This window comes from Haliaeetus albicilla, chromosome 8 (assembly GCF_947461875.1).
Source record: "Haliaeetus albicilla chromosome 8, bHalAlb1.1, whole genome shotgun sequence".
Classification (NCBI taxonomy): domain Eukaryota; kingdom Metazoa; phylum Chordata; class Aves; order Accipitriformes; family Accipitridae; genus Haliaeetus; species Haliaeetus albicilla.
In genome coordinates this window covers 17,174,438-17,200,498 of record NC_091490.1, presented here as the reverse complement: position 1 = coordinate 17,200,498, position 26,061 = coordinate 17,174,438, and the positions used below count along the sequence as shown (strand labels likewise).

The 26,061-nt window shown below is 44.1% G+C and overlaps 1 protein-coding gene across 6 annotated transcripts in view; it reads left to right on the top strand.

The window, feature by feature from the left end:
* Nucleotides 1–17,503: 17,503 nt before the first annotated feature.
* COL24A1 (collagen type XXIV alpha 1 chain) overlaps nt 17,504–26,061 on the top strand; it is a 152,400-nt gene continuing 143,842 nt past the window's right edge. For 3 of the 6 annotated variants that reach the window (XM_069789140.1, XM_069789141.1, XM_069789137.1), the window contains exons 1-2: nt 17,508–17,897; nt 24,557–24,618. In XM_069789140.1, coding sequence (XP_069645241.1) covers nt 17,842–17,897; nt 24,557–24,618 — 118 coding nt within the window. In that variant the 5' untranslated portion in view covers nt 17,508–17,841. Of the gene's footprint in view, nt 17,898–24,556; nt 24,619–26,061 lie in introns of all 6 variants that reach the window. The other 3 variants (XM_069789142.1, XM_069789138.1, XM_069789139.1) reach the window with 3 other exon arrangements.

Here is a 26,061-nt window from a genome sequence, read left to right as displayed (position 1 = left end):
AGCCTCACCGCTGCCCCCACAACTGCACACCGAGGAGCCCGTTACTGCTCATCAGCAAACCGGGGAGAACAGCCACTCTGCAAACTCCTGTCCTGCAATGAAACATGAAGTAATTTGATAGTAGTTTGTATTGCAGTGAAAACATATATGCCAGTGATCCCCTTTTATCCCCCCAAACTGCTGTATGAACTCGGGAAGCCTTGCACTTGAGCGTAGACCCTGTCTGTGATCTCCTCACTGCCTGTAAGACTCTGGGAAGCTGTGGATATGACGTTTCAGCAATACACAAGCCCCTGGTCATCCTAGCCAAATGCAAAAGGTGTTTCTTCCTGCCTTCCAATCCTTGCCAAGGGCACCTGGGTGAAGGCAGGCTCTGGGCAAAGGCTGTGGGGATGCTGGGAGGGGGAGAACATGTCACTTTTGTAATGGGACCTGTTGCAGGTGCATGGCCACTGCTTGATCTGTGGGCAGACATGCCGTGCCCCCTCCTCCTTTCCTTCTATAAATGGTTTTCTCCTTGATTAGTGGTCTGTCTTGCCACTTCTGTTTCAATGGCCTAACTTAGAGCAGGACTACAAATTTGCATCCCTACAGCCAGCTTAATGTCCTTAATTATATGTGTCTTTATATGTCTAAGGAAAATTTCAGGTTTGAAAATGGATGGAGAGAGGAAAGGTTTCTATATTTATAGGGCTATGCATTTCTCCCATGTAGCATTTCCTGTAAAAACATCTGGGGCTGATTCTCATTTATGGTAAGGCTGCTTTACATGAATACAAAAGGGAGTTTGAAGCATGAATAATGGTGTTTTCTGCTAAAGCAATGCTGTGGAACTGGTAGAAAAGGGAAACCCATCAGAATCCCAATGTCTGAGTGCAATGGCCCTGTTCTGAGATATGGTCTCTGGAACCACCTCCACCCTCCCTGTACAGGATGCTCAGATGTGCTTCTCATGGAAGTCACGTTTGTAACAGTGAAGGAGACCTCTTGCTTGTCCTGGTTTTGAGAGAGGGATAAAAGGGGACAACGCCCCCCACCCCCCAAAACACAAACCAGTAGAAATTACTTGCTGTAAAGAGTTTATTCATTGTTCGTTACAAGCTTCCTATTGTACCTGGCCCTTTGAGCAGTCTTTGACTGTGCAAAAAGTATCACAATAAGATGTGGCTTAGTCTTGTGTACTGTTAGTCAAACATCATCTCTTCATGTTCCTCTCAAACATGCCACGTTTCACAGGCTTGCTTATAGTACCTGCACAAATACTTTTTCCTTTTAGGTTTTTCCATAAATAATCTGTGCAAAGGTCACCAGCCACAAACTGTTGCTGTTTTCAGAATATCTGTAATATTTGCCCATTCCAATAAACTTCCTATGAGAAAGTCAGTGTTCAACCTTAACTAGAATGAAGAGGAAACATGACAAAGCTTACACAGCTTTCTCCTTGCTTTTAATGCATCAACCACAGTCTTTTCCATTTCCTCTTCTAAAACAAGGCTGGGAAAGTCATCAAGAAGATGCATTCATTCATTTAAAAAAGGTTGTTGAATCAGGAAATGAAACGGAAAAGTAATTTGTGCTAGATACTTTCTGGTGTTTTTTCACTATGTAACATTCTGGGAGATGGTTCCTTTGCTTTGTCACCAGTTCAGTTCTGCCCAAGTCCCAAGCCAGACATCAATATTTAATTTGCTTTATAGATGTCAACTGGTTTTGTGGATTGTTTTTTGCCCTTCTATTATGGACATAATATCCTAGCAAATGATGAGAACTACCTGATGGCTAAATGAAAATGCCAGATGCAAAGAATTTTTGTTCATTTACAAATGTATTGTAAAGAATGACAATACTTCCTTCTATTTTTCTTGTTAATGTCACTTGTTGGCCGAAGAAGTGTTCCTGAGTAAGTCTGTTCCATGCCTTACTAGATGAGCTGGAAAAAAAAAAAAACAAAACAACCCCAAAAGACCAGCCAACAAAAAAAACCAAAGAAAAATGCCAGGGAATTCAGCAGGTCTGATTCTATTCTTCTCATTGGTGTAAATCAAGTATATCATGGAAATCAGTGCAGTTAGTGGAAAACATATCTAAGTGAGGACAGAATTGATTGAATGTACATGAGAAATATAAGCAGCTGAACTGAGTAGTGACTGTATTCTCGATTACATTTGCCTTTGACTCTGGTGTCCAAAGGGATGTCACTGAACCAGCCCTGCAAACCTGGCAGTAGCACTTGAGGTGCAGCAAGATTTGGTCCTACCCACAGTCACTCCTGGCTAGCTGCTGTGTGTGGCAGATCAGAGGGGAGATCCTCATCCCAGGTAACTGCACTGTCATGAGTGACCTGCAGAACTGGGAGACCCCTGTGCTGCTGAAGCCCTGCCAAAGCCTCTTTTCAAGGGTGGTCCCTCAGGGCCCAGAGCAAGTGCTGCAAGTCTAGGGAAGGACTGCTGAGGGCAAAGCCATGCTCCACAAGAATCCAGGCTGCCTTGGAGCTGGCGGACAGCCCAAGGGAGTTGCCATCCCTGCAGCACCTGGGCTCTCTTAGCACCCAGAATGAGGAAAGTGTGATGGTGACCTGAAACTATCCTAAACTTTTCTTCTCTTCCAGCTCTGGGATTTCTCACTTTCCTAGAGGTAGTTATGTATGCATGATGATAATACTGACTAATCCTCTAAAATTCATTAAGCAATGGTATGAATCCTACTGCAACTATATTGGCAGTGTGTTCACCTGTAAGGCAGCTGATTGACCTGTCCACAGGGCAAGGCATGAACTGCAGTCCCCTGTTCAACTAACTACCCCATCTCCTCTGCCCTGTTCCTGTCAGCACACCTTCCTGCCTTGGCCCTTCAGGCCTCTGCCATCAGGGCTGATGCTGTTGTAGCGCCCCGGGGCTTACTCCATTGCGATGAGGGTAGAATCCAGCAGTAAAAATATGCTTTAGCACAGCTGCTTGGTGCTTGCATTGGTCAGGCCAAGTGAACACATGTTGGGGAACACAATGTGGCCCTTCAGGCCCAATATGCTGCTGAATTTGAAGAACTGCAATCCTGGTGGTGTTTTCAGACCTCCTTACGATGCTGACCTCTGTTACCCTAAGGATGGCATAGCAACATGCTTCAGCTGCAGACTGACATTGAAAACAGCCCACTGAATCTCTTTCACGCAAAGTAGCCAGCCCATGATGCAAGAAGGTGTGACAGGCTGATACCTCAAGTTTTCCCATTTTGACTTTTATGTCAGCCTGATACAGTTCTGAATGCTTAAAGACCGAGGTTTTTTGTTACTAGTGGAGTTTTCTCCACGCTGTTTCCCATACACAACTTTCATGTTCAAGCAAAGGGAAGGTCCCAGTTCAGACTCCAGGTGAGGAACAGGCAAAAGTCTTCTGTGGTGAAAACAGCTCAGCCCAGGGGCTGCTGAGAGTGCAGTCCATCTGTCTCTGGGTCTTCACATAAGGAAGCTGTAAAGCAGCCCTGACTGCAAGGTCATGGAAGTAAATTGCCCATGCTTCATTCTCCCTGAGAAACCAAATAGTGTCAGGTTCAGGGTGAGAAACCCTCTTTCTTTATAAAGAGATTGATGTCCTCCTAAATACATGTGACATTGCTAACTTCCAAGTTAGGCATGTATCTTCTTCCAGATTTAAGAGTTTGAAGTTGTTTGTATAAAGCTATGGAGTCTATAAACTAACCTTTCAAAGGTTTGGTGCAAACATACTTGTACAATTTTTCTTCACTTGCATGACAAGTCTGCAAAAAAGGTCTGAAAGGTTATTCTTGTACAGAGTAACACCTAACAGTGGAATTGAGCGTTCTCTAAAGCAGTCACATTTAACAGTAATATCTATGAAATCTTGTCTTAGTACCTGAAAAATCAAAGTTGTAGTATCTTTTCCATAAATATTCATACTTAGATGATCTCTGAGATCTTCCCAAAGAAGTTGTTTCAACAGCTAGCGTTTTCATGCTAGTTCCACACGCACCACCCCCACCACCCCAGTTTCTCAGGATTTTTTTCCTATTCCTATCATAGGCACACAAACATTTCACCAAAATTGTCTGTGAATCTTCTTGCCCTGAAATGCGTTTTGTTTTAGGCAAAAACTGTTATCAACTGGCTGTTAACATATTGGCAGCTATTGCTTCAGTCATGATGGCACCAAGAAATGAAGAAGTAGTTAAGTCTCCTTGGTTTTATTGAGGTTAAATCCAAAACACAATCAGGAAACACTGACCCCTCACTCCCTCCATGGGCATTTGCTGTTTATTGTATTTGTACGTGAAACTGCAAAAGAGCTGAGACATGACCCTGTGAAATGCCTCTGCAGAAAACAAGTTAAAATCTGTCTCTTCAAAAAGAACATTGTAGACAGCAACTTTTTCCTTAAATGTTTGTATCTGTGAAAGCAGGAGGTAGCTTTTTGCAGGTAGAAATACTGGAGAAAAGAGGATGCCTTTACCCAGCTTGATTAAACTTCAAGTAGCACAGGATAATGTGTTTCAGGGTAGCTGCTTACAAGGAGCTGGAGCTGCTAATAAATCTGCAGCTTGAAGTATTTTACTGCCAGCTTAGGATGCTGCAATATTGTATGCAGTCCCTTGATCTGCATCTCCTGGCTGAGCTGGCACAGAGGTTTGTCTGAGGGTGCCACCAGAGTCAGGGGGCAGGCGGTGAGTGTGGGGAGCGATGGCTATCTGTCCTGGCTCCTTGCTTGGAGAAGCAGCTGGGTACCCCACGACAGCCTGTGCGTGGGGATGGCAAGGCAGGGGCAGCACGTGGTGCCTCTGGCTCCACACCACAGCCAGGCTCTTCTCTGGGGCATCAAAACATACAAATTTTACTCTCCCGTTGCCTCTACTCATCTCTTTTGTGGTAGGCTTTTCTCTGGAAAGGAGAGTCTGAAATGAGCCAACTTAAATCTGATCTTTCATCATTGAACAAGGGATTCATGAATATATCATGCTTAGGCAAAAATGAAGGTTTCCAAACCACTCTTGTTGAAGAGAAGACTTGCAAAGTATTGGCTATATTTCTGAGTATCATTCCAGAGTATGGCTTGACTTGCTTTACTGAGAGACTAAAACCAATCCCCTACAACTTACTTATTTGTAAGTACTTATTTTGCTCCTTTACATATGAAACAGTATGCAGACAAGACAAGTTGTCTGGTGGAAAATTTATAAGTGATTTGCTCTTCCTCTCTCACAGCGAATTCCTACTGTAGCACGTTCAGGATTGCACAATTGCAAACTAAAATAAAACTGAAAATATGACAAAGGGAAGCAGACCAAAATAAACCCCTGGTGTGAGATGTCATTACCTGTTGTTGGGAAAGCAATTCAAGATTTTCATACGATTGGCTATAACGTTTCCTGAGCTAAATTATGCTGTCAACAAACCACATAGAAGTAATTTAAAAAATGTCAGAACATCTTGGGGGGGAAAAAAAGAAAAGGAAAAAAAACCCACATAAGTACAAGGGCAGGACAAAGCTATTGTATGATGTGTCATGAGAACCAGCGAATGGAGAGAGCTGTTTCTAACACTTTTAAAGCATCTTGGGCAGCTATAATCCAGCTGGCTAAGCTGACTTAAATATGATGGCTGGGTAAAGGGGAAGAAAGATTCACCCACCCCAATGTGATGGGGGGGGGGGGGGAATGTTTTAAAAATGTTGTTATAGTTCCCTTTGAGTTAGCCATGGCATGTTTTAGGCTCTGAATGACACTGTTGGGTTGCAGGTAAGTTCAACAATTTTTATTAAAATTAATACTTTTATTGAATTACTAAAAATTATTTTGCCCCTCTATTTTAAATCTCTATATGTAGTGCTATAGCCTGGTATATATTAAAGAAACTTTAAGATAGACGGGTATGCAACATAGTTTAAGACTTGCCAGTGGGAGAGGAAAAAAAATATCCACATCGTTAGAGTCTGAGAAAGATGAAGTCTATGCTTGCAGATAATCAGGAGATAAAACACTGGATCGGTTTGCCAAAGAAACCTTTCCTGATTATGCTGAAATCTTTTATGAGAGGTTATCAAAGTACTCCAATAAGGCTATTGCATAAGGACCACATAACTTAAGAACAAAGCCACATACAAGATGCAGCTATATGAATTGCTGCGCAGATGTACAGCATTGTCTGGCTCCCATAATTACCTCTGTGTGTGTTCTTCCCCTTACAGGGAACGCAGGAAAGCTCAGCTGTAGGTGAAAGCACAGTAACAAACAAGATGCCAAACAACCTGGCTTTACAGCTTCGCACAGCACAAAGAGAGGGGGAAGGAGCAGAAAGAGGCACAAGGCACAGGGTCCAAGCTCCACGCAGGAGAAGCAAAATGCAAAAGAATGAGGGATTACTGGGACATGGTCAGGAGGTGCGGCTGAGTTAAACGGGAAAACCAAATGACTGTTCCTGGTTTTGTTTTAAAATTGAGCAGGAATACCATGAGGATGCGTGAGCTCAGGCAGACAATAGCAAGCCTATGCTGTAGAGCCTGGTGTGGTAGTAGAAATGTCAATCCAAATAACTGAGAACTAAAAAAGTTGTCATAATACAGCTGGTATTGTTTGGGAAGATAATCCCTTCAGGCTTATGTGCTACTGGACAAAAAAGCCCAATGCAGTCTGAAGCGCCACCATCCATCAAGCTTTTTGCATTTACAGTCCTTAGACCTACGCAACAACAGACTGAGAAGGAAGCAGTCTTGTGTGAAGAAAGCCCATGCTACAGCACTGTGGTAGAGAGAGAATACAGATGCAAAGCTGCAAAGGGCCAGACTCTGCTACAGTACATTTATCTGATATTATCACTGGGGAGAGCAGTTCCTGGGGAAGATGAGGAAGCCGCTGTATGAGATGAAACCAGACCATGAGTCTTGCATCCCATGGAGAACCAGTGTTACTGCTGGTGCCTAACCAAAGCCAGCAATTCAGGGGAGCAACTGACAGCACAGCCAGCATCTATCTCCAGCTGCCAGATTTACCTCAAGCTCTGAATATGCCTCTGCAAGAAGTGCCATTTCTGAGAGCGAGAAGGGGTTTCATTGGCCCAAAAAGCCATTGAGTTTCCAAGATGATCACCATATATTTTGGCAACTATGAGCATTTGTTATATTTTGCATGCATTTGATACTCTGCTTAGAAATAACCAAGTGGGGCTGAGGGTTGGAGATAACATACCCCCTGTGCTGTGTGTGCTCCCCTCCGCAACCAGCTCCTGCATCTGTGGCTAGAAAGCACTGCAGGCTCCTGTTAGTGTCAGGCATTTAGACCCTTAGAAAAACACAAGGGTTTGAATGATATGAGGGGTTTTTCTGTATTGTATTTATTCTGGGAAATGCAAGGTGGGAGAATTAGTTCATATTTTAGACTACAGGAGGTAAATCAAGACAGAGATGTGTATAGAGTGTGTTAAGTTCGGAGTTGCTGCTGTTTAATGGACTGTAGTCACGTATCACAGCATGTGTGCATGTAATTGTCTCCCAAACTGGAGACTGAATCCTTAAAGGTTCCCTTGCTACACATTACTTCTCTAAACAAGAGACGGAAATATAATACAGTATTACCAAAGTAGATGATTCATTCTGATACGCTACTTAAAACATGCCAAGGACATTAGCTACAGCTCAGCCAAGAACTCCCTGTCTGAAATAAACATTGATTTGATGGAGTCCTGCATTAATTTTTAAAACATAACAGCAGGGGGCAAGGAGGGCCAGGGTTTTTCACTGCAAACTAGCTGCTTACACAATAGGAACAAGGTATGTTTTCAGTGCTTACTGTTCTTTTTCTAAATAATTCTCCCCAGAAGCTGTATTTGCAATGGCAAAGTTCTGAAGAATTCTAAGGTTTTTAAGGCTCTTCTTTCAGAATAATTCAGTTTTCAGTAAATAGTCTGGAAAAACACATGCTGCCTGGCACATAAGACTGCAGAAGTGTATTTTTAGGGTCATGAGCTAAATTAACATCTGGCTCGACTGATATTTCGGCTGTATTACATGCGTTTGGTCTGAATGTAGCCCACTGCTTATTTTTTTGCCCTTGGGTTATGCAATGGCATTTATCCTATATGCATATAGCATGCAGCCTATCCCTCACAGCTGAATAAGTCTTGGCTTTTCAGTCATCTGGCATACTTGTAGGTTCTCCACATTTTTTATTACTTTGCTTACAACTAATTACTCTGGATACAGCACAGTCTATTTATATGCTTTGTAAACACTCCCTCTTCCAAATGCTTTGTGGTATCGTTTTCTTCAGTGTCATTACAGAAGAGTCGTTACAGAAGATTGTCAAGTGAAGGAAGCAGCTGAACTGGAGAGGCATAGGAAAGAATGGAGAATAAATCCCCTAACATCAACAAGGAAGTGATTGTCAGTGTTAGCAAATATTTCTGTGATAACTCTTCTGTTAAATTATTTACAAATTTGGTGTAAAATGTTACCTGCTGCTATGCAAAATGAAGATTTGGGTTCTTTTCCTATCAGACTGCCAAGTGAAGTAACTTCAGTGCATAAAATCCCACAGAGCAGAACAAGCAGCTTTGGTGCCACTGGGATTCTTCCCACTACTTGATGATGGTCTGACAGCAGTGATCAGTCTTTCAGTGCTCCTGCAGGCACCAGCATTATTAAGATAATAAAATTATCTTAAAATAGATGCATGTCTTCATCTGTACGGATTAATGCATTGTCTCCAGTTCTGCATGTAGGACAAGGGCATGCTTGCCTGGCTGTAGCTAGTACATGCCATTTCTTCCAGTGATCAGCATGAAGCCCAGAAGGAAGTTTCCTACCCCCAAGTTTGCTAAACCAAAGGCCTTCAAAATCTCTTCCTTCTGCCAAAGTGCAGAAAATGGCATTGTGAAGGCACAGAGTTGCTGCTGGCTGTCAGAGGCACGTGTGAAATTCTCCCGTTCCATGCGATCGAGTTCCTGAAATCTGGAGTTCTTCCACAAAACCCATGGGTGTATTTGACAGTAACTGGGATTTTGCAAAGGTAAACTTGACCCGGCAGAGATGATATTGCCAAAAATGAAGGTTATGTTCATATAGAAAAGTGTGTCACTGAAATATCCAGATGGATTTGAAGAGAGGCTTTTAAGTCTTGGAAAATTTAACACCTTTTGATTGCCACTGTTTCCTCAGGAGTCTGCTTTGACAAATGTGGTGGTTTAGGACCTGCGAATGCTCCAAATGGACTGCTCAAACTTTAACAGGAGGGCTCTGTTTTATCATCAGCCTCATACTGCCTCAGCTACTGCAGTGAATTACAGAAAATAAAGCCCCAAAGCAAGCCCCGCAAAACAAAAACAAACATACCCAACCTACCCCCCCCAAAAAACACCTAAAAAACCCCCCAAACTTGTGAAGAATATTAAGCTTAGGGAAATAATTTTCTAATAAATAATGTCACTTTAAGAATAATGCAAATCTAAAAACATTTGTGGATATTTGTCCAACTTCTTAATGTGTATTTAAACTATGAAAGTCCTTTCTGAGATAAGAAAGGTTATAGCTGCAATTCTTTGTAAGGGAATAAAATTAATTTTGTTGAAAATTTTTATTAAAATCCATCTTATTCCAACATGTAAATAAGAATGCTGTTATATTTACATATGTAACTTTGAAATCATTGCAAGTTAGCTATTAAGAGAGAATACTTTGCTTTGGAAAAGAGCAGCTAGCTTACATGTGTTGGCTGACCAATTTAAAGCAAAACTAAACAACTGATAACCACAAATGCTTTTTTTTGTGATCTCCAAACTATAAAATAGAAAAAGAGCAAACTATAGAATTTTTATGTAATTTTTTTTTTCCTCTTACTGGTTTTAGAGAAGTCTACATTTTGGTCTGTGTGAACGTCTGTCTCGGCTGGATGGTTTCAGAAAAGTTTACACAGCCCCAGTAGTTTCTGAAGGGATGTAAAAAGTATATTGTTGTGCCTGTGTTTCAAAATAGAGACTGAGGTAAGATTTGGCATCTCCTGTTTCAAAGCAAATGGGTAAAATCTGGCAGTGCAGAAGATCATTGTGCCAGCCTGATGTCTCTTGCCTTGCCATTACAATTCACACAGGACCTGGAGCACCAGAAGAAGGTTGGAGCCCTGTGAAAAATAACCCACGATCCTGTAAGGACTCTAGTGTGCAATGCAAAGTTGCAAACAAAAGTTAATGCTGGTACTTTGACAAGTTCTGGACTTCTCAACCTTGATGAAGTTCATTCATTAAACTGTTGCGTGTGTGTTTGGGTCAACATGGTGATGTTACTCCTATCATCTGTTCTTCAACTTTTGACTACGTCTAAGCCAACACCAGATAACTAAACCACCATGAGGTTTTTATGGTTCTCTGTAATAAGAATAATCCAGGCACATCTGGCTTAATGAACTTGTTTGATCCAAGTAGAAAAAAAGTCTCATCTTTCAGATGTATTCATAGTTTTTCTCTATTTTTTAATCAGTGTTTACAGGAGGATTTTATTTAGTTTTACTTTTTTAGATTCCATGAGTGGGGAGGGGGGAAGGGTTGCTCTGAAATAATTCTGTACCTGGTGAAAGACCTAGTCCTTTATTTTCCTGCAACAGTAGTTCTCGCTCACATATCTAATCAATTTTAAATAACTGAAGAAAAGGATCGAAATTTCATCTCTAAAAATAAGGTGATGAAAGTAGCCTATTAAAAATACTATGCTATATTGGTGGTACAGCTGTAAGGGATTTACAAAAATTAATTATATTACTATTGTAAAAATATCAGCATTGAAGTTAGTGCCAATGTATTTTGGTCTTGGATTCCACATATTCATCTGTCTGGTATTTTCAGAAAAAGCAATCTACTTAAAGTCTCTTTCTCTATAGAAAATTTTTCCTGCCATTATACATGCCTGATCTAGAATTCTTAATTTGGAAATTAAATGTTCATCATACAAAAATACCATGTACTTGACAATACTTTTGGCTTTCTTCTTAAATCCAGGGATTTCAAGAAAACAAAAAACAATAAGCCCCATTTTTTTTCCTTTATTGGGAGCTAAAGAGTACTAAGAAGTCCAATGATGACTTACTCATGTGAAAAAAAAAAAAGTGGGAAATGGTGCAATTTCCGTTTTCACTGATATTGTTAATACCTACTGAGTCTGGAAGATCCTGTTTTGATGAACGTCATCAACAAATGTTGTCAGGTTTAAATTACTCCATTGTTCTGCTTGATTTAGGTATGCTGTGTGTTAAGAGACTCAGGATATTTAAAAACTACTAGAGAGAATTGGTGGGAAGTAGGAGGAAACTTTCTGACATATCAGAGCAATAATTTATTGTTAATGGTTGAGATAACTATGTGAAGTTGGTCAAATTATTTAAGTGTTTGTGTTTAAATTTCTCTCTTCTCAAAAATGGAGTTCGTAAGTAGTCATAGTATTATGACATTATTTTTCTCTTCCAAAGTTGGGGCAGGGAAAATGGAGTTCTTGTGGCTGCCTCAACCAACTATATTTTGCACTATTTTGAAGGTCATAAACTGGAGTCTCATGGAATTTTCTGCTTCTATAATTGTGGAGAAAATTCTGATAAGATTTTTAACATGAGAACAAGTCCTCTTAGATTTAACGTGGTGTTAGCCACTGAGCATCAGTAGCTTATCTCTCATCAGGTGAGAAAGTGGAGGACTGAGGCTTCTCCAAACTCCCCTTGCTGTTGCCAGAAGCTAATTTTGCAGAAGCAAGCCAAAACTGTATTTTAGTTACTGCAGAAGGACTATCTGGGAACACATTTTTTTGGCTGCAGGGCAGCACTGTGAAAACCTGCACAGCCCCAGGGCTGCAAGCAGAGACAGTCAAGAAAGACTTTTCTAGGACTAATGAACTGCAGAATGAAGCATCTCCCACAGTTGCTAAGAAAAGAAAGGGAATGTCTTTAAAAAGGACTGGCCTAATGCAGAGCTCTCTGTGGCTCAGGGATGAAATACCTCTCAGATGACTGCGCTGGTTCTTCCAGATGTGTGAGCAATTTTTAGTGCTGATGAGATTTTGCTAGCAGGCTGAGAGCACCATATGAGTGTGGACAGTTTCACTCCAAATGGGCTCCATTTTTATTCTTTTACAGAGAGTGTTTTTTCAGGAAATACCTGCAGATTTTATTCTGCAGAAAGGTGTCCTATAAGATGTCTCTAAGTGTTTTTTGACCCATACTTCCAATGTGAAAGGGCGCTATGGAGCACTACCGAGGAGGTTAAGTAAGTGTCCTTGGGTGCTATGAGCTAGTGTTTTTTCACATAGGACAACCACAGCTTTTTATTTTTTGCAAAAATAGGCCTTTGCTTCCTTTTATGGATGGAGACAGGGCGAGTTTTATACAATGACAAAGAGCCAGGACCCTTCGGGGAGGGCTCCTGCCACGGGCCGGAGGCTTTGGGGAGACCTGCTGGGGAAGCCCTGGTGCAGGGGACCCCACCAAGCTGCTGAATGCCCGTGGCAGGAGGTCACAGCCACCACTCTGGTGGGGGAATGCCCGTTAAACACACCCGCTGAGGCCTGTCTTGCTCTCTCGGTCTCTCTCGGCACATGTCGGCAGAGGTAGTAATTTGGTCCTGGGAATACAGACTCTTAGTCGTATTTATGGACTTCACCTACAAGGGGATTTTCAGTTCAATGAGTATCGCAGAAAATACCTCATGTCAAATACATCTTCCCACCCGTAAGAGTGGGTGTCTCCACTTCCTGCCTGGATGGCAAAACACTCCATCGATGATGGGATAAAGATTAACTAAAAATGAAAGTCATTGGATTTTCTCTAATTCTTTCTCTGTTTTTTCTTTCACCAGTTGCTCTTGGGCTCCAGAGCCCCTCTTTGAGATGGAAATTTACTGTGCTTCTCTCTTGGCAGTTTGGCCTATTTGGTAATTGGAGTCTTCTCGTTTGGTGAGCTGTTCCCATGGTTCCCACGTTGCACTCGCTCTTGCTCTCGTATTTTCCGTTCCCTTATTACTCTCCTAATAACTGCCTCTCAGGCTTCTCTCTTCCTTTAATATTTTCTTGTGTGTTTGGCTAGGCTTCACCACATTCTTGGTATGGCATACGATGTGCCATCACTGGAACAAGACGTCACGGCTTTTCAGCGGCTGGGTGTGGGGTTGCTGCTGAGAAGTCTTGGCTTCAGTCGCCCGTTTCAGCTCTCTCCATGAGCGTTTTTACTCTGCTTTATGGTGGGTCTCTGCTATAGCAGTGACTTTCTTAAATGGATGATACCTGGTCTTGCAAACAATTGCAAGTATCTTGGCTTCAGTGAGACACCTTTCTCAGTTGAAGCCGCTGCAGCCTTGTGGTCTGGAGCCTCTACTCGGCCTTGCGGTTCACTGAGGCTCTCTTCTGTTCCTCACTCCTAGCTGGATACGTTCCCTTGTTTGCTTTAACTAAGCATCTTAAGGAATCTCACTAGTCTATATGGTCATTTGTGGCTTGGCATTTTTGTCTGTCCTGACTCTATTGTGGCATTTTTTTTGCTCTGTGTGCCAGGACCTCTGAAGTTCAGTCCCCTGAACCCACAGCATCTCTCCTTTCCTCTCTCAGCCCCTCCCCCCCGCAGGTTTTTGTGTATTGGTCTTGTAAGACAGAAAAATCCTCCGTACTCTGAATTCTGCAGAATGTAACTTTATGTTAATTATCTCTAATAATAATTATCTTTAGTTTGCTGGTAGGAAATTGGAAGGGATGGAATGAATCAAAAAAGTCATCAACTGTGCCTTTTAAAGGAATTTCCAGATTTTTGACACATTCAAAACTGGAGAACATTGCTTCTCACTAATTCCTTCTATCAGAAGGTAACAGGTATAAGTAGAGAGAGAAGGCAGATGCTGGTCATTACAATTTCTTTCACTTCTACAAAGCATAGACACGTCTAATGGTGTCAGACCTGGAGTTCCCCTTCCTTCAATTTTAGCCAGTTGTTGTCAAAGACATGCTGTAATCCTTTCCATTTCTTGTATTTCTTAATCATATTTGATAGCTTGGTAACTTTCTTTAACCGGAGCAATGTGTTAAACTTCTTTTGGCTGCCACAGAGAGAATTCTAAATAAATATTTTACTGAACTAGGTTCCAGCAGTTTTGGTATATAGCCTAACACCATATATTGTGGTGTGCGGGGAAAATCAGTTCTCCAAAGGGAACTCAATAGCAGCATGGATCTTCTGCCAAAAATTCCTAATTCTGGGACTGTACCAGGAAACTTGTGTGGGTCCCGTTCTGCTCCTACTCAAGTCAAAGGTAAAGCTCCTCCTGACTGCAGTGGGATAAGGCTCAGGCTCGAACACTCAGTCCTCACATTCCTGCTTCACACATTTCCCTTCAAATTCTTATTCATTTTTAAATTTATTTTTAGGCTCTGGAAATATACTAACCATTGCTCTCTCCTGTATGTTTTCTGGAAGGAGAATCACAGATAGGAACCATTTTCCTCACCTCTTACACTGTTTAACAGGAGCTCCTGTTCTGTGCCCCAAAGCGTGGCTGGAACTCAGCAGCTGTAATCTGGAGTGACAGATGAGCAAGTCAGATCATGAAAGGAGGAAAACAACTGCTGGAAAAGGAGAAAACAAAGAGAAGAAGAGCTTGCAATCATGTCAGAAAGGCAAGAAGTGATATCTTGAAAGAACTAAGTTTGTATTTCAGTAATCCCTGGGTTGGAGAGAGAAGAGAAATCAGGGATAGGCTGTGGTCAAGCAGGAGATAGCAGACATGGAAAAACAGGATCTCAGGATATTCACTATAGGAAATGAAACTCCAGCAACCACTATATTGCAATGAGTGCTAACATGTTTGGAGCTTGACCGTGTCTTTTGGTGTGTGTAAGTATACAGATGGCTATATATAGCTCTGGAAATAAACACACGCAATCTGATAGCTTTAAACATAGCAGGTTTTGCTTATTAGGCTGTAAGAACACTTGCAAGAAGCAAGTGTAAGGATAAAACTGATACTGATTTTTGCCAGGAAGCTTAGAAGAGATTTGGAGCTGATCGAAAACACGAGGCGATGGGCAACAAGTTGGGGACTGCTGGACTATTTCTGACAGTGCCACACACTCTCTGTCTGACATAGGCGAAGTAATTTGATTTCCTTGTGCTTTTTCATTTGCTTTCTTCATCTGCATTAGATGGTGCTCACTTCTTCTGCTAAGAGCTTCAACAGCTCTGAAGGGTGTTAATATCAAAGGAAAGCAACTAAGCTGCAGAGCAAGTGCAAGAGCTGCCAGGAGAGACGGGGGAGGGAACAAGGACCTTCCCTTGCACATTCCCAACCAAGTTGTGGACCCATGGCTCAGATGTGTGAGCTGTGTGCGGTGAGGAAATGGAAGGGCACAGGTAATCCTTCCCCTGGCCCATGCCTCCCCACGGCCTGACCAGCCCCTGGGCTCCTTACAGGAGAATAGCCAAGAACCCTGCCCACATAGCCCAAAGGCAGGGTTCAAACCACAGCAGGGGCTGTAACAAGGACCTAAAGAGCAAAGCGACAAATGGCAGTGGTGTCCTACTTTGTGAACTTAATTTTGTAGTTCTGAGAACAGAAGACTGACCAACCAATGCTATTTTTTTTTTAAATTTATACTGTTTTAAGTCACTGCGTGATCAGGGTCAGCAAAGCTTTGTTACATCCTGTATGTGCAGCTGGCAAGAATCTCAAGTTGTGCCTTCTTCAGTGCAAACACTGCTGGAAAGGGAGGTCTTGACACATAACGCCCCCAGCCCATCTCACCATGTGCCGCAGGTTGGCTCCTGTACTTGTCCATGTGCACTGAAGTGAGGGCAGGATTTAGCCAGGGGCACTTTTGGGGCAGAATTCTCTCCATAATAGCCCTAATGCTGATGCTAAAGGGTTAAGAAATCAATTATATGTCTACTGCATACAAGACATCTTATTTAAGGGATTGATAGATTTCACGGAATGGCACCAAACCATTCCCAACCCCATCTGTAATGTACACGGTTTATTTTAATGCTAATAAACAAAAGCTAAATGAAACACTGTAGTTGTTGGACACAATTCATGTGTGGTTTAAAACAGCAATGCTTACACAGACTTCATTGCAGCAGTGTCCCATACCTCCCTGGGCAGGCACCATCTTCTCTTCAGTGAACAAATACATTTTCACATTTTGCTGTCACTGTGTTTAATGCAAGGTACACAGACAATAAGGCAAAGCGTTGTCAGCTTTTACCTTTGGCTTTCAAAAAGTGAAGTAAATAGGAAATCCCATGGTAGCCAGTGAGACTATATAGATTCTGAATAAGTCACGTATTGAAAATGAATTTGAGAGTAAAATTAAACACTAAAACACTCTGGTGTGTTGCCTGAGAATAACTTTTTTCTGCTATAGCTTTGGCTTCTGTTATGCCCAAGAAAATTTACCCGTCTAGGTTTGCTCTTGGTTCCCTCACAATTTCCCCCCCATATTTTTCTGCCTGTTCCCAGCTACCTGGATCACCCCAAAAAGTCCTTTTCGGCCAAGCGGAGCATCCTCAGTGATGTACAGCCTTTCTTTGTGCCTTATCACTTCTCTTGTTTTCTGTTGTTTGGGAACACGTTTGGTTTTATTTCATGTCACCTTTCTCCATCTTACCTACAACCTGAAGGTCTTTGCTGCAGGCCTGATGTGAAATCTTCGTTCTTGTAACACCCAGCAATAGCCAAATACCACAATCCTAACTCACATCAAATTTCTGCTTAAGTCAATGGAAGCTTTGCAGGATTTGAGCACGGGTTTGCTGTACAGCCTGCGTGTTGCGACGTCTGGTACTGTTTAACTCTACCTTGTTTGTTTTGAGAGGCAGTTTCCATAAAGATGTCTTACGGGATAACGTTACAGTAGATTGCGTTAGTCGGACAAGGTAAGAAAACTGGAAATTAAAGCTAAAAAAGACCTTAGCCTCTTTAGGAAGAAGACAGCGAAAGGTGTCGTGTTTCTCTTGGCATTGTAATGCTACCAGATGACATCTGCTCTTCGCACATTTTCCAGAGGGAGGATTGCTGGACCCCACTCCAACTATACTCAAAACGCAAAGCCTCCGGCACACTCAGCTTTATACCATTTCATCACCTCCCTTCCCCCGCTACCTCCGTCCCCACGTTTCAATTTGACTTGCAGCTTCCAGCCGAGCCTTCCCAGCTGCAGCCCAGCGGGGACCGACGGCTCTCCTCGCCCTTCGGACGCGCTAAGCCGCATCGCCTGCCCGCGCCTTTCCCACCCCATCGCCGTCAGCCGCACCGGGCGCACCTGGGGCCGCCGCACGGCTCTCCCTCCCCGGCCCCGCCGGTGCCGGGCCGGAGGGCGCTCGGCTCGGCTCGGCGCTGCGCTGCGCTGCGCGCCCCGGGGCGGCCGGCGGCTCCGGCTACCGCGCCCGGCGGGACCCGCGCGGGGCAGCGCGCACCATGCGCGGCCGGGGTCCGGCCCGCCCCGGGGGCCGTGTTTGCTGATGTAATCGCCGGGCAGCCAGCGCTGAAATTTAACACCGAGGCAGGCGGGGAGGACCGCCGGTGCCGGGGCAGGCGGCTGCAGCGCCGCTCCGCCGCCGGACTCCGCGGGCAGCCGCGGGGCTCCCCCGCCACCCAGCCCCCGGCGCCCCCCCCCCCCCGCCCCGGTCCCCCCGCCCTCCCTCTCCCCCTCCCTCCCGCTGCGCCCGCCCCCGCGGGCCGTACGCGGGCCGCCCTCGGGCTTGCGCGGAGCTCGGCGGAGACCTCGGGGCCGGCGGGGTTTCATGGACAGGACCTGACCCTGCGGCGGCGCGGCGCTCGGCTCCGGCTTTCCCTCGGATCCCCGCTGCCCGGGCAAATGCATACAAATGCATTTGGGAGCCGAGAGGACAAGGCGAGGACGCATCTCTCCCGCGGCGCAAACGTAAGCGGGAGCCGGGGCGGCGTGACGGCGGGCTCCGCTTCCCCCGGCCGGCGGCGACGGGGCGCCCCCGCTCCGCCACCCCGCCGCGGGGCGCGGGGCTCGGCCGCGGGGCCGGGCGGGGGCCGGGCGGGGGCCGGGGGGCCGCGGCTCAGCTGCCCTGCCGGGGGCGGAGGGCGGCCGCCCGGGTGGGCCGTCCCCCCGCCCCTACCCTCCGAGCTCCAGCCGTAGCCCCGCGAGGTCCCGGGTGCCCCCGGAGGACCGGCGGGGGCTGCGGGGTGCCCGCTGCCCGGACGGAGCCCGCCCGTGCCGGCGGCCGCGCGTCTTCCCCCTCCGCACTCCTCTCCCTCGTCTCTCCCTCTTGCTTCCCTGGATGTCGCCGGTCCCGTCCAGCACCCTCGTGTCACCTTTCCCCCGTCCAAGCCCACGGCCCGGCAGGCAGCCTGGCTCTGGGGAGCCCGGCCCGGGGAGGGTCGCGCGGGTGCGTGGCCCCCCCGTGGGGCGGGGGCAGCCTGACCTGAGAGCCGGGACACCCCTGCACCCCTCGGGGGGAATGGGGGTCCCGGGGGAGAGCGTGCCTCTGCACCCGCAAGTAACGCGGGTGCTCGTCCTCCCTAGCTGTTGAAACACCGCCAACAAACAAAACCTGCAGAACTGAGGTTTGAGAGGTGAGGCTACTCTCTTAATAACAGAGGTGACCAGATGAGGTGCCTTGTATTTACAGGCTTCTGCAGTAGGCTGAGGTATTTCTAACGCATCGTCATCTGCGATGCGAAGGTAGAGCTCCGCTCTCCTCCATAGTTTGCCTAAAAGCAGCCTAGGCGAGATGATGTGAACTTTTGGTGGCTGTAACGATATTATAGAGGTTGCCAGTATGTGTCTCTTTCTGTAAAGTGCTTGTTTTATTCTGGCTGTGGCTTAAGTTTACTGAGAGCTCCGAGCGGGCCAGAGAAGGATTTGTCTTGTGTTGCAGCGAGGATTATGCTGCTAAAGCGTGCCTGGTGTGTAATCTGGGTGCGCCTGAGTGCTTATGAGCAGTTACGTGGCTGCCTGAAGGTGGCCTTCCCAGGAGATGTGTGTTCACTGGCTGGGGGGGGTGACTTCTTCAGGAATCGTCTGAGTGCAATTGAAAAAAGGGGTTTATCTGATATCTGTAAAGGGACGTTGCTGATAGAGAAACATAAATTGAATTACAGTAAAGTAGTACAGTAGCAAAGATGCAGTTTACCCCAGTTCAAAATCGGAGAGAGCTTCAGAATATGTATCTATATGTTTCTATCCTGTTTACCTAATTTACATCACTAGAGAGAGAGAGCAACCTCGTTGCTTGCCTGTATTAAGAAACCAGAATTCTTCCCAAAAGGATCGGGTTTCCTTAGCATATATCAAACCAATCAATCCCTTGCAACCTAGACCCCCTTTTTGTGGAAATGCCATTAGGTCAGACCTGCTACCTGTATAGGGGTGTCTCTGCAGCTTAAATAAATAAAACTCCTACAGCTGTATGACTCCTAAATCTCTCACCAAATTTGTTGATGGAATATTTAATTTTAAAACATGACCAGCCTTGTGTTACCCTTGTCTCTTGCGAGCACTGAGTTGTAGAGCATTTGAAGAGTGGTCTACAAAATGTACAGAGACAAACCCTGAAAGAAGAGAGCATTTCACAGGAGTGGGAATTTGAGCTGTGTACTTTTGCCTTAATACAGAGGAAAACACTTAGTATACACTACCTAGACAAGAGAACTAGTGTAAGAAATCAGGGATGTACTCATAAACCGGTTCTAAAATCACATCTTTTTCATTAATTTTTCTCCTTTTAGAAATACTAACAGAGTTGACTGTTCATCTGGATGTGGTAGTTTCTCATCTTAAGCCAAATGCTGTCCAGAGCGACTGGGCCACCAGGCAGGGAGTTTCCTCTGAACCATGGCACTGTTCAGGATTCCTCTTAGGCTCCTCAGAAGGAAAGAGCAATACATCTTTTGATCCTCTACATCTCACCTTATCTTGTGTCTCTCCCTTTTCCCCTTCTTTCAAATTGTGTACTTGCAGCAAAGGATCTGTGCCCAAAGGGCATGTGACTGTCACCTGGGGGAGAGGCTTTGGAGGCTGCTGTGTCCCCTCAAGCCATGTTGACAGTAGGTCTCTTAAAACTTGGGAAGCAGCACTGGACCTGCTGGCTAATCTCATTATAGCAGCAAAGGAAGATATCTTTCCTTTCGGATCTTGAAAGATAAGGCTTTTAATGGCCCAGGGCATCTCTGTCCACGAGGTGCTATCACCTTTCGCAAAGCCCTCCACAGGCTTGATGGGCACAAACTCGGCCGTTCTCCTCGCCAGTCCTCAGAGCAATGCACATGGGGCAGGTGCTGGTATTTAAACCAGCATCACTGATGAGCACAGGGTTGAATGCATCTGTGCCAGTTACACTGGGAACAGGTTTCCCTGCCTTCTCTAGCAGCCAGCTAGGGGTATTTCTTCCTTTAAACTTGAGGTTTAGGAAACTAGCCTAGAATGAAGAGGATACTGCTGTGCACTGACCAAACCTGAGCTCTGTATGCTGCTGAATAGTCTTCAGAGGGTGGAATTTTTCATCGTTGCTTGCCACAACTTACTTTGAAGCTTATCAGTTTCCTCATCCATCTGTCACCCTTAATGGAAAAAAAAAAAAAAATGGATAGTTGCTGTCTACTCATAGGAAGAGACAAACAGCCACAAGATGTCAAAGATTATCAGAAAGAGAAGCTCTATTTTAAGTGGTAGAATAGCTCAACCGCATTTGATAGTGCCTTCCTCCAAACAATTATATAGTTGCCCTCAGCTTGTGCTTGCATGTAAAATAGAAGAGAGGATGAAAGGGTAGGAGGAGGGGAGGAAGCTCAAGAGATACCTCGACTCTAGGACAGGGCATAGCCAAGGGGTACTGGAACAGCTTCACGTGTGATCTTAAATGGGGAAAAATAGCCAGCATTCGAGTCAGCTGGAGTCTTCCCTGCACATGCTTTTGCATTTCTCTGTTGTCGTGTCCCATCGGGGTGAATGTCCCCAGGAGCTACAAGCTCAGCTAAGGCATGCTGTCCAAGGTTTCTGCAGGCTGCTTGCTTTGTTCCTTGCACCTATGGCAGATGATGGATCAAGCCATGTACGCGTTACATAGCAGGGAGCCTGGTGGCTTAGTGGCAGTGCTGGTGTGAGAATGGAGACTGAGAACTGGGCTGCTCTGCAGCTTAAAAGCTGCAAATGCAAGGAGTAGTGATCTTGACTGAGAAGGGAGGGTTTGCACAAATGGATTCTCTCAGAAAGACAGAATTTCATTTTTTTTCATCTTTGGCCACGGAGGGCTCCCTTGTACAACTTCACTTTAGGTTGCACATGGTTCCATTTACAAAAAGTTTTACTTGTTGTGAAAAAAGGTAGCAGGAAAACTAACTTTTCCCACGCGGTAGAGGACCTCCAGCCCTGTGGTTGACTCTGGTCCCTGTTTTTTCTCTTAGCTGATCTCTCATCTGTTCTTGACATTAGCTGGAGAGCACTGTGTAAGCCAGACATTTGTCTTTACCTCTCACTAAATGTTTCTGTATATCTAATTACATCTCTCTAATTTACAGCCCTGGGAGCATTTTGGAATTTCTTGCCTTCCTACAATGTTTGCTGGGAGGTGACGGAGGCAGATACCTGACACACAGCTTGTCCCTGGCTGATGTTGTGAAAGAGGCTCTTGTAATGTTAGGAGGAGTCATCTTTGCATTTTGGGCTCTGGGGTTGTTTGAGCATCCTGACTTCGGAGTTAACTAAAATGTTTTATGCTATTTTTAATTGCGAATCCATTTTGCACCCATGAAAGTCAAATAAATAAAGAGTTGTCCTGAGTTTTAGCTGATAGTGCAATGCATGGACTTTCTTCCTAACACAGCTATCTCCTGTCACTGAGCTTCTCATTAGATCAAAAGATGATATGTTGTGTTACACAAACTATGAGCTTGAATTCTGGTCTTACAAGCTGAAAAAAACGAAGTGAGTATCCCATAGCTGACCTACTGTTTGGACAATAGTCAGTATTAGGTCTTTTGCACGAGTGGCAGAGCTGCTCCAGTAGACATTTCATGGCTGTAGCAGGAGAAAGCCTGAGGAGAGAAGTAGCTAGGGACTGCAGTGGTTAATTAAAAAGCGTGCCCTTACAAGCATGTTGGGATTTGTAAGGTGTAGATTCCACCCCACTCCCCTTTTGTGATCAGAACTGGAGCAATGATGCATATTTTTTAATATCCTGTACATTCTGTGCATTTTCTTCTAAAAAGCATGATGTATCTACAGTTTTACAGTAGCAATAGCAATGACAAAATATTACCATTATCATGCCTTACTGTTCCTGAAATTATTCATTTGTTCTGATTGCCAAAACTTAAGCTCTGACAATATGCAAATCCACATTAGGTGTATAACCAAGGGGACCCAATTTTGTCCAAGATCCAGCGCACTTACTTGCTTTGAAAACTTCAAGCAGATGTTTTGAAGAATGCTGCAGGAGACTCTCTAAGATACATCATAGCAGGAAAAATATGTTTAGTTCAATTTTATAAAGCTTCTTTTCCCTGCCCCTGTAGTTTAGAATCCTGTCTAAATAAGTGCTTTGCCTGAAAATCAGTGGGGCAATTTGTGAATACAGTCCAGGCTGCTGATCGGGTGGAAAAGAAAAGGACAGCAGAGAGGTTTGCCAGCTGGAGAGGGGGTGGTGCTGGATAGTGCACTTCTTAAATTATTGTTTGAACCAACACACCTGTGAGGAATGGGAGTTGATTGGGTCTATAATGCTTCCTTTCTCCTCCCAGCAGTTGCCATGAATGTTTTTCCTCATAACAGGAATTGTAGGAAGGCTCAGCCAGTGGGCTTTGGTTGGCAAGTGTCTATCAAGGGCTGGGCTTGTGGAGGGGGCAGTTCAGAACTATCTGCTGCCTGGGTTGGACTGGGCTAGGGAGGGGGCCCTCAAGAAGCAGCGGCACCAGCTGTGAAGTACCCCCTTCCCCTAAGGGGGACTTGGTTTGAAAACTAGGGTGAAACCCCCTAGTAAAACTGCTTAAGTGGCAGGAGAGTAAGTAATCAAACCTATCCTCTGCTACACCAATGAATTTTGACTCTTTTTTTTTTTTTTTTCTTTTCTTTGTTTCACTGAGCAAATTGATAAAACCAGATTTTTGCTCTGTGGTTTTCATGCACTTGGATGTTTCTGGAATGTTTGAATTGGAAACCCTTGGAAGGGATATTAAGATTTTTCACTAAATACTGCTATATATATGTGTGTGTGTACACGTATATATATAAAAATATTTAAATCATAGCATGATTTCTTGTCATTATACCATTACTAATACTTGGTTTATGCATACGTTATCCTCTGAGCTGAAGGCAACCTGGCAGTGGGAGGAACTTGTCTGTCATTGCTGTTTGAACCATATGTTCCTGTATAAAGTGGTAGAGCTTTCTTCCTGCACTTTTTATTGCTGTGCGAACCTGATAAATTAGCTGGCAAAGTCAGGTCACATGAAGTTACAGGTGTTTAGCTGCAACTGTGTTACTTTCAAATACTGTTTATTCCAGATACTCAAGTGTTCTCTGGCATGGTCCAGCAAATGTTTTTAGTCAATCTAGTGTTATGAAAAATCAATGAGGTTACATATGTTAATAAGCAAGAGGGTTGAGCTGAGGCTTGAGTGTGAGTTGAGTAGTTAGTATCAGAACTATATGTCTGATATATTAGAAATATTTCTTCTCAGAACTGAACAGGTATAGGTCACTATAATCATTACATACATCTGTTTCTGTGCCTGGATGTCCAACATTTAATAAATGAGAAATATATTCTCTGCTAAAGATTCAGTCACTGATAAGAGTGTGGTTAGGTGCTAATCTGGCTAATATGGTAATTGAATAAAAACCAGCAGTCTGTTTTTAGCCGTGGTAAAAAATGTATTTTTTGCCCAATATCCAACACTTTTCATTTAAAGCAGATTTTGAGCATGTAACCTCTGTCAACCTTATATATGTTCATTGCAATCAGTAAGCCTGTGATACACATCAGTATTGCACTCTCCTATCTGAGCATGAAGTTTTAAGTTAAAATGTGATGGAATTTTTTTACTTTGTGAAGAGCATGTCTTATTTGTAACATGACAAAGTTTTATAATACAGGAACAAAAGTGTGCCACATTTTCATTTATGGTAAAATGATGTGATATAGTGACAAGACTGATAGCACGTCAAAAGTATCTAGTGATCTCTACAGGCATTAACTTGTCACTTATTTTATAGTTTCTTTACAGTAACATTTTTTTTTCTTTCCAGAAAGAAATTTATTACATAGCAGCATTCATATTTGAAGGCTGCTGCAAGAAAATACAAACCAGATGCAGTTACTTTATTAGCAAAAGCCAGTGTAAAATATATGTACTATATATGAGGGCATACATAATCCTAGATCTTTGTGTAAAACGCCTTCTCAGCATCAGTGGAAAGTTGTACAATGGGATGGCTTTGATCCAGGACTTGCTGAAGTTAATGGTATCCTGCCATTGACTTTGGATGTTGAATCAAGCTCCTAATTCCTTGGAGCCCTGAAACTGTAGATGTTTTCTCACATGTTCTTTTCTTTCTTTCTCTTTTAGGAAAACTCTCCTTTTTATTGCAATATGTATAGCTATGGGTGTTGCACAAGGACCCAAACAAGGTGAGAATGCTTTTTTTTGTAACAGGACATTTGTATAATCTGTTACTAGATGAAAAGAGTAAACAGCTGTTGTTACTAGTGACCTTAGGTTCAGTTCCTTAATGGTGACTTAAAGAAAATACCAGCTACAGCATAGTGATAGAAAAAGTTTAAGGCAACCAGTTTGGAAAAGATGACCTTTTGAAAATTACTCAGATTTTCTGTCTATGAAATTGCTTACATATTTAAGCAAGCTCTTCATAAAAGAGAAGCCTTGTACAGTGAAAAGGCTTTGATTGTGTCTTCACTGCAAGTGGGTGTCCTTGGGGGTGGCAAGCTATGACTGAGTTACCTTTGCACTTAGGGCTGTGCAAGCAAACCACTGCATATAATAAAGGCTTAGTCTAGGCTGGCATCACTAAAGCAAAAAGTGAAATAGCGTATTCATTTGGTTTTGCATTCAGATGCAGATGTTAGCGAGGAAATAGGGTTGCCTTGTTTTTAGTTTCTTTTTTAATCTGCCAGCTGTTATAACTGCACCAGATGTGCAGCTTGCACTAGAGACTGCTGTGGGAATATTAGTGTCCCAAAGTGGTAGAGGCTAACATGCCATTTAGTCATTTCTTATCTGCCAGGAGAGTGGCAGCATCGGTTCTCTGCCATGTTCCCTCACAGGTGAAGCAAGACATAGGTCACCCTTGTCTGGTAAGTATGTTAACTGCAAAGACTCAGCTGAATACAAACAGCTGGGTTGCATGGTTAAGACAAGACTCATTCCTGATAACGTTTTGCTAGAGCCCTGTGGGATATCTCAGCAGCCTCCCACTGTTATTCTCACCAGTGCCTTTTTCCTTCTCATCAACTGCAACTGGCAAAGCTTGGTTTTTACTTCGGCTGCAGTTGGTTCCCCCACACACACCCCTGTTCTCTCTGTAGTTTTGCCTTCTGTTAGTTACTTGTTTGCCTGGTAAGATTGGTTGTTGATTTTTCACATTCAGCTCAATGGGGGACATATGCTTTTGTGATGATGGGATTTTCCCAGATTTTTCTAACAGCTGGGCCAAGTTCTCATCAGAGGAGGGGCAGCACCTGAAGATGTGTGTGGCCTGCCCTGCTCCAGGCCTGCAGGGATGGAAAGGGAAGAGGCTGGTTTAGGGAGGCAGTTTGCACTTTCCCAGTGTAGTGGGAGCAGGTGAGGGATGCCAGAGACAGGTGTGCAGCAATGGTTTGAGTTGTCTTCATCACTCCAGGCCACCCTCCTCTTCTGCAAAGAAATAAACAATTTCTCTCACTTCTCAGGTGGCCCAGCCCGGCAATTACTTTTCTAACGAAACTTCAGGCGAGGACTGTGAAGGCTACAGGACTGGGGTCAGCAGTGACATGGGGGAGTGGGTGCAGTCTGAAGCTTATTTGCCTCTTGGCTGAGAGTACCTCCGTGCACAGAGCCTTGCAGCTTTCCTACCT